The following is a 13181-nucleotide window of genomic DNA, read 5'->3' as shown; positions in this document are numbered from 1 at the left end:
TTCGAAGCTATGAATTATTACATAGGGAGCAGCAAGTCTTGGCAGGGCAACTGAAGTTCAGCTCTGAAAGCCAATAGAGAAATCACATGAGTGCTTGGGTACTAGAGTGCTGTCCTTGCTTTCCTGGCCTTTATAGAGATGCAATTTTCCTATGGCCTTTATTGATTTATTAGCAAAGCAGCAGCAAATCTAGTTATAGCAAGTTCTTTTCCAACCCAAAATTTATCGCCACCCCATGGCATAGATCTTATCTCACAAATGAAAACTGTGTAGAAATGGAAGATGTATAGCCATGCTTGTCACAGTACCCTCCAGCAGGAGCTTTTTACTGGAGAAAGTGATTCTTGTATAATGCAGCACAATTAAGCACTTGTAGCTCCTCCAGCCTGAGTACTTAATTAGCTTGGCATTGACTACATACATGAATTTATCAAAAAAGTTTTCTTGAATGAGATGAACAAGATGAACAGCTGTGGCTGTTGCTTTTATCTCTCTAGACAGAGCAGATTACCCTCAACAGTCTGTGGGAATGAGAAGACAAATCTCACTTGCTACAATGGAGGCAACTGCACAGAGTTCCAGGCTGAATTAAAATGTATGTGCCGGCCAGGTTTTACTGGAGAATGGTGAGTCACATTAGAGCTTTCTGGAAGACAATCCTGAGCTAAAGAATGATGGGATTACTCAAAGTTCATTTTCTCCTCTAATTTTTTATCTCAGTTCCCACAGGAAAATCTATGCTGAAATAGAGGTTCAGACAGAGTGAAACAATAAAAAAGAAGAAAAACTACAGTTTAGGTCAAAGGAGAGAACATTTTATTAGACAAAACTTCAAATAGGGAAAAATGATTTTTAAAAAATGTATAATGTGCTATTTTTCTTTCTTATAAGTACCTCTGAATTCATGTCTTTTTTTTGTTGCTAACTCTAATACATGATGCAAATATGGTTGCTGTTGAGGTAAAATAAGTTACAACTAAAAGATTGCCTCATAGAATTGCCTACAACCCAAAAGTATATATACCTTATCCATATGATTCTACTTTTCCCAGAGAAACTCTTCAACTCTTCTTCACCTCCTACAGGAATTCTTAGAACAGAGTTGGTCAATGGCTTCAGGCAATCTGTGACCTGCTGAAAATACAGGAAAATTAGAATATGTATTTGAGTGGCTAGGGGTAAGTTCAGGGGTAGAAAGAATGCATACTGAATAGCTTTTATCAGCTGCTCAAAGGGATTTATGTCCCCAAAACAGTTATGAACCAGGGCTCTATAGAATACAGATACTATATAAGCAGATAATAGTTAACCTTTTGTTTTAGCACTGTGCCATGCACCTTACAAATACCATCTCTAATTGTTATAGCTCTGTAAGGAAGGTTTCATGATTTTTATTTTGCATATGGTAAACTGAGGCTGAGAGGTTAAGTGACATATAAAGGGCCTATCCACACGTATGCTGCAGTAAGGTTGAGCTGCCTTCAAAGCCTCTGCTCTTCTATTTGATGTGCCAGCATAACCGTATAAATAAATCTTTGCTCACCACAATTTTTTTTTTTTTTAATGAGAAAGGTGTTCTTCCATCTCATGTACCATCCAGGGTAAGATACAGTGATCTCTGATCAAACTTCCTACATTGAAAAAAATTAAATAAACTGAGCTCAGACATATTTGACAAAGATATTTTTACTGACTCAATATTTCCCATAAGCATAGCTAATAAAATAATGGATATGTGAGTGCTCCCTGGCAAGTGCCCTTTGGATTAATTTGAATTTTTTGTTTTCTAGCTGGCCTCTTTTGCATCACAAAGACACAGGTCTTTTGCCATTTTTACAAAACAGCGGGGAGTCTAGGATATACCTGAATTTGACCCTTTTAACGTTCATTTTTATTTGCAGCCTGCCTTCTGTGGTTGGTTCTTTGTGGTACAGGCATTCCAAGTCTATATGTGCATGAAAGGAGATAGCCTTGAGTCACATTCTGCTTTCTGTTGCACCAGTTTTGGTTCTGCAACTTATTAACTGAGATCGTTCAGTTGTATTCCAATTCCATGTATCTTTCAAAATATTGCAAATATTTTCTTGTCATTAATGTTGAGTAATTCAACTATTGTCAAGTGTGGGTTGCTTCCTGGTTGAACGTCACAGTTTCTGCCTAATGGCGCAATGCATAGAACTCATCCAAAACCCTGGATTATTTTTCTCTGCCACTCACACGTTATTTCTATTTACAACAAACATTTCCCTGTCCTCTGATATTTATTAGTTTACAAAATTTATATTTGACATTTAAATTTAGATATATTTGAAACATAGAAAGAAAAGAAAGCTTAGAGTGTTCCTTCTTTTCCCAGGAGACTTTTCAACTGGAAAAACTTACAAGATGCCAGATATTTCTAAAACATTGAACCTGTGTTCAGTAGATTCCATGCTTTCAAAGTCCTTAACCATCATTACTTAATTGACTGGATGTTAATGGATTTATTTTTACTTTCCATGCATTAATTAACCTCTAATAAAAATGCCAATGATGCTGATAATACATGTGTATCTATTGTTGACTGTTTAGTTCAACAGAGAAATAGGTGAGAAAGTGATGGAGTAGTTAGAGGAAGACAGAAAATAGTGGGCTATCTCCCACGGCCTAGGGAAATGTGACTTCCATCGCATCCAAGGATATTGAAAAGCTATCCTCAAATAAATTGGCTTCTCTCCTGCCTTGGTTAAACCTCCAGCTTAATAGTGTCATCCTGGCAGGTTTTGAATGACGGATGGTGTGAACACTCTGGCCCACCCAAGACCGAGAATGCTTGGCAAGCTCCTGAGGGTTGTCAAGTTTTGCTCAGATCTGATCAGAGAAGTCTCCCTCCAGTCCAGAAGCATAAGCCAAAAAAGGAAAACAAAATGTCTCAGCTATGCTTGGTATCCAAAGGGATAAGGAGCTATTTTTCTTGGAAGAAATCTTTGTTTTCCTTTATACCTTGGGCTGGTCTTGCCCCACTACCTCATCCCCTCTCATTTTGAGCCTAGTGATTAGTCTCTGACCCATACGTGCAAGTTTTACATTTTGGAAGGTGAGGGAAAGAATAAGGGAAAATTAAAAATTGTTTACATCAAGTTTCAACATTATAAGCTGCACTGTAGAGATCTTGGAGCTCAGATTTTATACAAATTTTCAAAAGTAAAATAGCCGCCTTAGTTGCTGTTCTATCCCAAGGTCTTAGCAGAGTGTTTGTCACATACTATGTGTTAAATAAATATCCACTGAGTGACTGAATACATGATTGGTGACTTAATCCATGAATATACAGAAAAACAAATTCTTGATGGAAAATTAGGTTAAAAAATGGCAATATCCCAGGAAGATGAAAACTTCAATTTCCCTGAGAATTGATGTCACTTGTCTTGGAAAATTTGGCTTTTGAAAGTCATTCTACCTCAACATTTCAGAAATTATGCTTGGCTATTGGAACACAGATTTATTAGCAAGTACAATCTTCTAATTATTGATTTTTGCTTTTGTTATTAAAAAAAGGATTTCCACAGACAATAATTCAAAATCTCTCAGAATAAACCTCCTCCTCCTCCTCCTCCTCCTTCGTCTCCTTCTTTTTTTTTTTGGTTTCTCTTTGGTGGGATTTTTCCTTAGCCTGAGGGCTCTGACGCATGAAGATCCTGATAGCCTGAATGTAGATTTGCCCTGCAGACTCCAGATGGCAAAATACAGCCTCTCTCCTTGTGCCCCTAATAAACTGAACATTTATATAAGGTGGCAACCCCACTAATGCTCTTGAGCGTGGCACTGGTGCAGGCATGGCCCACTTTTCTCTTGGTTTCTAAATATTTGCATCTATTTTCTCATTCCAATTAATTCCATGTGTATATGTATACATATGTGTACAGATTATTTCCATTAAACCCCAAATGTGTTAAAGAAATTTTAAGAAATATCTCCGACATTATGAAGTATATATAAAGTATGTGTGGATGGGTAGATAAGACTGTGCTGTTCCAGATAGATAAGGCAAAATTTTTCTTCCCATTTCACAACCAATGTATTCAACAGGGACCTGGGTTTCTGCTATTCTGTTTATTTTGAAGGTGTGAAAAGGACATTGATGAGTGTGCCTCTGATCCGTGTGTCAATGGAGGGCTCTGCCAGGACTTACTCAACAAATTCCAGTGCCTCTGTGATATTGCCTTTGCTGGCGAGCGCTGCGAGGTGGACGTAAGCAGCCTCTCCTTTTATGTCTCTCTCTTATTCTGGCAGAATCTTTTTCAGCTTCTTTCTTACCTCATTTTGCGTATGAATGATGAGCCAGTTGTTGAGTGGGGTGAACAGGAAGATTATTAACATATATTTGAACATTCCCAAATGAAAAAGAAAAAGCCATTGAATTTCAAGAAATGCCTTGATTCATTTTAGATCTCTGGGGAAAAAAAAGGAAATAAAAACCATCTCAATAATTAAAGTAAATTCAAGGCTTATTTTAAACATATCAGAAGCACTTTGTCTGTATATAAAATATTTTCCTATTCTAACTTTAAATATGAAAAAAGTGTTCTTAATATAACTAGAAATATCTCCTTATTGTGTGTATTTAGTACAAATATATTATCATTCTTAATACTTCTATACGTGAATGACCACTGCAATTTCTTCCCACTCCATTTCTGGGTATTTTCACATTGTAAGTTGCCCTCAATCACTATGATTCTATTTTCATTTCTGTTCTTTCATTCTTATCTATTATTTATGACACAAAAATTGAGAATTACAGACCAGGTGTGGTGGTTCACTCCTGTAATCCCAGCACTATGGGAGGCTGAAGTGGGCGGAACACCTGAGGCCAGGAGTTTGAGACCAGCCTAGCCAACATGGCGAAACCCCGTCTCTACTAAAACTACAAAAATTAGCTGGAAGTGGTGGCACATGCCTGTAATCCCAGCTACTCAGGAGGGTGAAGCAGGAGAGTTGCTTGAACCCAGGAGGCGGACGTTGCAATGAGCCAAGATTGTGCCACTGCACTCCAGCCTGGGCGACAGGTGAGATTCTGTCTAAAAAAAAAATGAGAATTGCTGATTAAAATTACTGATTATATTCGTCTATGTTTTTACATGAAGCTATTCAAATGAATTGTTACCTTTTCTCTGATATATGATTAAATACAGGAATTTACGTCGAGTCCCTAAAATTGTAGAAAAACAATTATCTTGTATCAGTACTCAAATTATACCTCACTGGTATAATTTCTGATTCCATAAAACCGTCTCTCTAGCAAAGTTACAAATAATCCTTTCTCTATTTCCTTTCCTGCAATACTTTCCCTTTTCCTAACAAATAGAACAACTTTTTTTGTTAATTGTTTCTAAATTTATGAGCTCCTTGACTTTTCTATCAAATGGACTAATTTCAGTTGCTTTTCAATTAATATTTAATAAAAATAAGCACTGTAGTTTATACATAAATTTAAAAGTATATATTGTAAAACTTGAATTTTCTTAGAAGCATGGTTTTCTAAGATTTGCAAGGAAATTTATTTTCTTAAGTATCTTTCAGAAAAAAATATGAAAGCATAGTATACATCATAACCAAAATATATTTGACATTATGATTTTTAAAAATAAGTGTATACCTGAAATGATGGATTTATAAAGTAAATTAATAAGATATGCAAAAATTAATATATTCTTTATTATAAAGATTTCAGAGATTATAAAATAACAATTTAAAAAAACTTTCTTAATGTTTTTTTTGTTTCCTCCAGTATGTTATCATTTATGCTAAATATCTTTGTGTAGATATACCCTTCCAAAGGGTTATTTGTGTTCATTTAAAGGAAAAATAGTTTGATCCTATGAATTAATTCATAAAGCAACTAAAATAACAATGGCCTGCCAAACGTCATTTTGTAAATATATGTCTATGACTTTAGGAGCTGTCCTGGTTTGAAAACGTGAGGACAGTTTATCCATTGGATGCCATCTATTTAGTCCCAATTAAGAAAGTTGTTTTTCTGTGAGAATGACCAAGGTAAATTTAAATATACCATTCAAACAAACAAGGACAAGGACAAAATAATATCCTTGTTATAGAGTACATGTAGCCTATAGTATGAAGTAATATACTACAAAAGCAAAGAAAATGTATTCTATCTTGCAATAGTAATAGACAATTTTTATACAGCAAATTCATATCCTTTGGAGTAGTGACAATCATTTCAAACTGGGAGCAACTAATTGTGAAGATTTTCCTTCTTACTCATCCATTTTCTTCACATCCAAGGCTGCATGTGTGATGCTGCTGCTTCAGATGATTTGTTCCAAAGTTAAATTTTGTGACAAAAGACATGGGGAAAACCTTCCCATCAATATTTGCATTCACAAGTATTTGCAATAAGCATAAGATAGATTATAGCCAAAGACCATATGTATAGTTTTCACATTTACTCCCTTCTAGACATATCTGCACTTATGTACTTACAGGCTGTTCCAAATGTAATGTGTTCTCTACCAAATATGGTTAAGAAATATTCACTCACAATTTCTTTCTGTGTACAATTCTGATGCCTCTGTTGTCACTGTAATTGTCAGTTGCTTTTCTGTTTTCCAGATGTCTTCTTGTCATGAGGTATCTGACTTTAAAAAATGTTTTCCTTTTTCTTTTTATTCTTCTGTATTTTCCAGCTGCATGTGTGTGACTATGGCTTTTACATATTTGCACAGAAAAATAAAACCTTTGTTTCTGTATCTTCTCTTTCTCATCACCTAATGGTACTTGTATTTGTTTGCCTTGACTATGTCTTGTATGATAAAATGTCCACCAGCCATGCATACACACACACACACACACACACCACAGAAGTACTAGTACTGATCTTCCTGAATCGTGATCCCTTTCTGCGAAAGTGTCACTGTGAGTAAACACTGTGGTATCCAAGTAAAGTCGCATGTATGTTTCCTCTCTGGCAAGTAATCCTCTACTTGGCATTCTAAAGTTGATTACAACCCTAATTGTTCTTATTATTGGTTTACATTGTCCCTGCCAAAGCTAGCCATAGTTCAACCTGGTTCTAAAGAGGGACTGTTTTACCTAAATGACAGAAATTTACACTAATTCCTCTGGACCAAGCTTCTAAAACATAGCCTATATTTACTTGAATAAAAACTAATTCCGTTTTGCTCCGTTTTTCAGATTTAACATTAAACTAAACAGGGCTATGTCTCTATGTTTGGCCATGCCTCCTTTTTTGTGTGCGTACATGGCAAGTGGGTTTTTATCACCCTCCCTTTTGCAAAATAGGGAAGTAGAGAGAATAGGCAAATTTGGAAAAATCAGTGTTGGAGGATGAGAGACAACTAAGTTCAATTAACACCACTGAGGACTTACTCTGTGCCAGGAACTGTGATAAGCCTTTTTAAATACATTATCTTTTCAATTATCTTTTTTCAATACAAGGTCAACTAAAATCTTTTTATCTTCCAAATTATTCACTAAATTTTCTTAAAAGATCTTTTGGCCATTTCTAGGTTTCAAAATAGAAACTGTTAAGCTTTAATTTTGCAGTATTGAAACTTCTTCTGCAAATGGTGCTGCATAAAATTTGAGTTTAGTGAGTTAGGCAGGAAATCAGTGAAGAAATCTGTTTCTCAACTGCCAATATTATTACTAATATAAACTATGTTACTTCTCTGCTTTTGTACTTATTCAACAAATGTTTAATGTATATCTACTATTTGCCATACTGTATACTAGGTCCTGGGAATAGAACTATGATTTAGACACAATGCTTGCTCAAAATAAGCTGAAGTTATGGTAAAGAATGTGGGTTAGGCCGGGTGTGGTGGCTCGCACCTGTAATCCCAATAGTTTGGGAGGCCGAGGCGGGTGGATCACCTGCGGTCAGGAGTTCGAGATCAGCCTGACAAACGTGGTGAAACCTTGTCTATACTAAAAATACAAAAATTAGCTGGGCATGGTGGCGCATGCCTGTAATCCCAGCCACTCAGGAGGCCGAGGAAGGAGAATCACTTTAACCCGGGAGGTGGAGGTTGCAGTGAGCCGAGATCATACCATTACACTCCAGCCTGGGCGACAGAGCGAGACTTTGCCTCAAAAAAAAAAAAAAAAATGTGGTTAAACAAATAGTCTTAGGATGTAACTAGGATGTAACTGAGGTCCAGCTGTTAGGGAGCATATGGGAGAGGCATTCTGTCCAGTCTTACAGGTAGGTATAGAAGGTCAAAGAAAATTTCCCGAAGCCTAAGCTAAGACTTGAGGGAGTTAGGCTGCGGAAGAAGCAATGGCACAGTACTGTGTGTTTCAGGCAGAAGGGGCTGGAGAGGTTGTGCACTGTGGCAGGGAGTATCACAGGGTGGCAGTGCTGAAAGATGGGGCTGTTGAAGGAAGCAGGAGTAAGCCGTTATACACCTTGGCAGAGACCTTGGTTTTTCATCGTAAGAGAAATGGAGAATCCCTGAAGGGTTTCAAACAAGAAAAATGTCATGATTATACTCGCACTTTAGAAAGATCACTTGGGCTTCTACATAGAGAATGGCTTAAAAGAAAGGCAAGACTGGACCCAGAAAGACACAGCTAGGAGGCTGCTGCAGTAATAAAGATAAAAGGAGATTTTGCACTACCATATATAATTGTAGAGAAGATAGATTTTAAAAGTTTAAAGCATGATTGTTTGGGAGAAGCTGTGGGTCTAAAGGGGTTATAACTTAAATTTGGTGGATAATATTTTTAATATCTTTGTTGATTGAATAAATGAATGAATTTAAGATCTGTTGGATATCTAAATACAGTTATTAATCAGTGTGCATATTCCATTCTGGAGTTCAAGAGGCATATCTGGATGTATATATTTGGGATATATATTATAGATCTATTGAGTGTTATATTCCATTCTTTGTATATGTAATCCATTTGTATTATTTATTTATTGCTCTGCAACAATATTACTTCAAACTTGGCAACTTAAAACAACACACATTTATTGTCTCACAGTTTCTGTGTTCAGGAGCCCAGGCACGGCTTAGCTAGGTCCTCTGCTTAGGGTCTCACAAGACAGCATTCAAGGTGTCAGCCAGAGATATGGTCTCATCTGAGCTGAACCAGGGAGGGATCCACTTCCAGAGTGAACTCAGGGATCAAGTTCACTGAGGCTGATGGCAGAAGTAGCCCTCGATTCCTGAAGGCAGCCCTCAGCTCCTTGCCACTTGGGGCTCCCCAACATGGTTGCTTACTTTCTCAAAGCCAAAAAACGAGGGAGAGATGCCAGCAAGATGGATGTTACCATTTTATATAACATAATTATGTAATTGTGTACATATAATCGCATATTTCTCCTCACCTTTATCATAGTCTGTTGGTTAAGAGCAAGTCACAGGTTCTATCTACACTCAAAGCTAGAGGGGCACACAAGGTGTAAACACCAGGAGGTGGGGACCAACCATGGGGGGTTCACTTAAGAGGGTGTCTGCCAGCTGGTTGCAGCAGCTCACATCTGTAATCCCAGCATTTTGGGAGGCCTATGCTGTAAGATCACTTGAGTCTAGGATTTCCAGGCCAGCTGGGAAACATGGTAAAATCCCCTTTCTGAAAAAAGAAGAAAATAAAAAATACAAAAATTAGTTTGGCATGTGCCTGTAGTCCCAGCTACTAAGGAGGCTGAGGCTAGGTGGGAGTATCAGCTGAGCCTGGGAAGTCGAGGCTGCCAAGAGCCATGATGGCACCACTGCACTCCAGCCTAGGCAACAGAGCAAGACCCTGTCTCAGGAAAAAAAAAAAAAAAAAAAAAAAGAAAGAGTCTGTCTGCTAAACCTTCTCTCACAGTATCTTTTTTTACTCTCTGTGCTGCATTCTGCATATATTCCCTATTGCTATCTTCCAAGCACTGGTAGTCCACATATAATCCACTGATAGATTTTCAATTTTAAATTACTTTAAAAAATTCTGACTTTTTTTAATCTCACAAATCAATCTTTTCTCTTGTTTGTGTCCTGTTTTTTTTTTTCTCTCTATAATTGCTACCTTCATTTTACTTTCACATAATTAGGAACCTATTTAATAGTGTCTTTCAGACTGTTGTGTTATTTCAAGCTCTTGGGGTGCTCACCCTCCTATTTTTGTTTCTGTTGAATTTTACTCACAACAGAGTTTTTCTTCTTGTGGTTTGTAATTTTTTTACCAGCAAAAACAACTTTAAGAGGATTTTTCTTTTACCTGGGGGGTCTTTGTGTGCTGAGTTGCGTAAATGCCCTTGACTACAGTCTTAGCTTTAGATTTTTGCTAGGAAGCCAGGAGTTTCATTGGTCTAGTGCCTGTTTTTGTGCTCTCAGTTTGGGGATTCCCACAACATCTGGATAGTGTAAATTTGGTCTCCATATACAATTTGGGTTCAAGCCCTTTATAAATGTGACACAAACTCTCTCCAACTTCTTTTCTTACCTGTGCTCTCACAAACTCCACTCTCCAGCCACATGGAACTTTGCACCTCCCTTTGAACTTTTCACAGCTGCCACAGCTCTTCCCTTATGTACTGTTCCTCCCACCTAACCTGTCATTCCCTTCTCTGCTTGACATACTTTTGTCCTTCCAGAAATTTCAGATCTTGTATAGACTCTTCTAGGATCCTTTCTGTGATTGCCCCAGGAAAAGCTTACTATTTTATTCCTGCACTTTCTTGTTATTTTGTACTTCTTTTTCTAGTGCTTATTATTTGGTAATTATCTATGCATGTACACACAAAAACAGCATCCAATAATAAACTGCTCAAGGCCAGAGGCCATCTAACATATCTAACTCAGCTCTGCAAATGTCTGTAAAAGAATGATCACTTTACAGTAACATGGAGATCCTGAGAAGAAATTATATTGCCTCCTTATTTTAATATTTTTATTTTAATAAGGATAAATGCATAGTGTACCTAGAATAGAATTTATCATGATATACTTATAGCTAAGTGAGAAAATGCAGGCTATTTAAGAATACAAATAAGTGTTTATTCATAGTGGTATTTACAACAATGTCAAAAGAATAGCAACTATGTCAGTGTACATTTTTATTTTCCTTTAGTTGTAACATCATAGTTATGACAGCTGCTTTAAAATCCTTTTCCATTAATTCCAACACCTAGGTCATTTTGTGATTGGTCTCCACTTATTTAATTTCCTCTTGTATATGGGTTTCATTTTTCTGTTTCTTTATCTAGTAATTTTGGATTGCATCCTGGTCATTGTAGCTTATACAATGCAGAGACTATGAATTCTTTTATATTTTTCAGAAAAATATTATTTTTATTTTATTTTATTTTATTTTATTTTTTTGAGATGGAGTCTCGCACTGTCGCCCAGGCTGGAGTGCAGTGGCGCAATCTCGGCTCACTATAAGCTCCGTCTCCGGGGTTCATGCCATTCTGCTGCCTCAGCCTCTCAAGTAGGTGGGATTACAGGCGCGGGCCACCACGCCTGGCTAATTTTTTGTATTTTTAGTAGAGATGGGGTTTCGCCGTGTTAGCCAGGATGGTCTCGATCTCCTGACCTCGTGATCCGCCCACCTCGGCCTCCCAAAGTGCTGGGATTACAGGCGTGAGCCACCACGCCTGGCCCAGAAAAATATTATTTTATTTTGGCAGGCAGTCTCTTAGCTGAATCAAACTTCTAGCCCTTAGCAGTGCCCTCCTTGGTGTGTCACAGCTGCAATCTCTGGTCAGTTATTTTGCCTTTAGCTGGGTGACTTGGAGTGTACTCTACATGGGCATATTACAAGGGTTAACCAGAGATTTGAGCAGAAATCATTTTCAGAAGTTGAGGCTTCACCTCTGTAGCTGTCTCCTTTCTAGAATTTTTCCTTCACTTTCCAGCTGCTATGGTGAACCCTAACTCTTTTCTCTGGTTCTTCAAGCCTGTAAGATTACAAACGTCTCTCCTAGTTTTAGTTAACTGGCATGGTGTTGAGCAGAGACTGCACTCCAAAAAAAATAAAAATCACATAGTGCCCTCTGCTCTTCTTAGTTCAAATTCTCATACAGGTCAACGCATACTTTTGGTTATTATCTGAGTGCCCTCAGATTATTGTTTTTTGCTATTCCATCTGGATTTTATTGCTGTTATATGCCAAAGGGTTAGTCTAGTAGAAGCTACTTTGTCCACAGAAGTGGAAACTGTAATTTTAAGACGGTAATCTGAGATTGTAATCGCATAGGTATTTGGTCCCAGAATAAGATACATGGTTTTCCTTCTGATTTCTGCCCTGACCACATCAATTCAGAAGCGCAGGTTTTACTTCTGGGCACTACATTCTGGGGAAAACATTGATGAATGCCAGGGCCTAGAAAAGGGCATTTTAGCTTATTTTAGCAGGTTTGTTACGTGGGTATATTGTGTGATGTCTGATGCTGAAGTTTGGCATATGAATGATCCTGTCACCAGGTAGTGAGCATAGCAACCCAACAGTTAGTTTTTTTGTAAACAGTATAAGGATAAAGGGATACCTTGTCTAGAAAGGGAAGACTTAAGGAAAGCATGAAACTGCCTTCACATATTTGAAACGTTATCATGAGAATGGAAAAATAGATTTGTTCTACATTAATACAGAAAGCATAGGCCGGGCATGGTGGCTCATGCCTGTAATCCCAGCACTTTGGGAGGCCGAGGCGGGTGGATCACGAGGTCAGGAGATTGAGACCATCCTGGCTAACACTGTGAAACCCCGTCTCTACTAAAAATACAAAAAAAAAAAATTAGCTGGGCGTGGTGGCAAGCGCCTGTAGTCCCAGCTACTCGGGAGGCTGAGGCAGGAGAATGGCGTGAACCCTGGGGGTGGAGTTTGCAGTGAGCTGAGATTGCGCCACTGCACTTCAGCCTGGGAGACAGCGAGACTCTGTCTCAAAAAAAAAAAGAAAGCATAAATAAGACAAAGGGATAGAATTTATTGAAAGAAGATTTCAAGTCAGCATAAGAGGAAGAAAGTTAACATTAGAAGTACTCAATAATGTAATGCATTGATTTGCACCAAACAGAACTCCCATCCCTGGAAGCATTCCAATAGAATCTGAATGACCGTATTTCAGAAATAGTGTAGAGAATACTTATGCATTGATTGAAAGAGAGGCATGGACCTGACATTTCTTAAGCATCTGTGATTAGCTGATTAGCACAATTCATGCATTT

The 13181-nt window shown here is 37.7% G+C and overlaps 1 protein-coding gene across 2 annotated transcripts in view; it reads left to right on the top strand.

Moving 5' to 3' along the window:
* The window catches only part of CRB1 (crumbs cell polarity complex component 1), a 211720-nt gene that overhangs the window by 171535 nt on the left and 27004 nt on the right, over window positions 1–13181 (top strand). For both annotated transcript variants that reach the window (XM_063647634.1, XM_054452101.1), the window contains 2 exons: window positions 498–626; window positions 4104–4230. In XM_063647634.1, coding sequence (XP_063503704.1) covers window positions 498–626; window positions 4104–4230 — 256 coding nt within the window. The remainder of the gene's footprint in view (window positions 1–497; window positions 627–4103; window positions 4231–13181) is intronic.

Source organism: Pongo pygmaeus, chromosome 1 (assembly GCF_028885625.2).
Source record: "Pongo pygmaeus isolate AG05252 chromosome 1, NHGRI_mPonPyg2-v2.0_pri, whole genome shotgun sequence".
NCBI classification, from domain to species: domain Eukaryota; kingdom Metazoa; phylum Chordata; class Mammalia; order Primates; family Hominidae; genus Pongo; species Pongo pygmaeus.
Note: the sequence above shows the minus strand (reverse complement) of the source record. Positions and strands in the feature narration are given on the sequence as shown.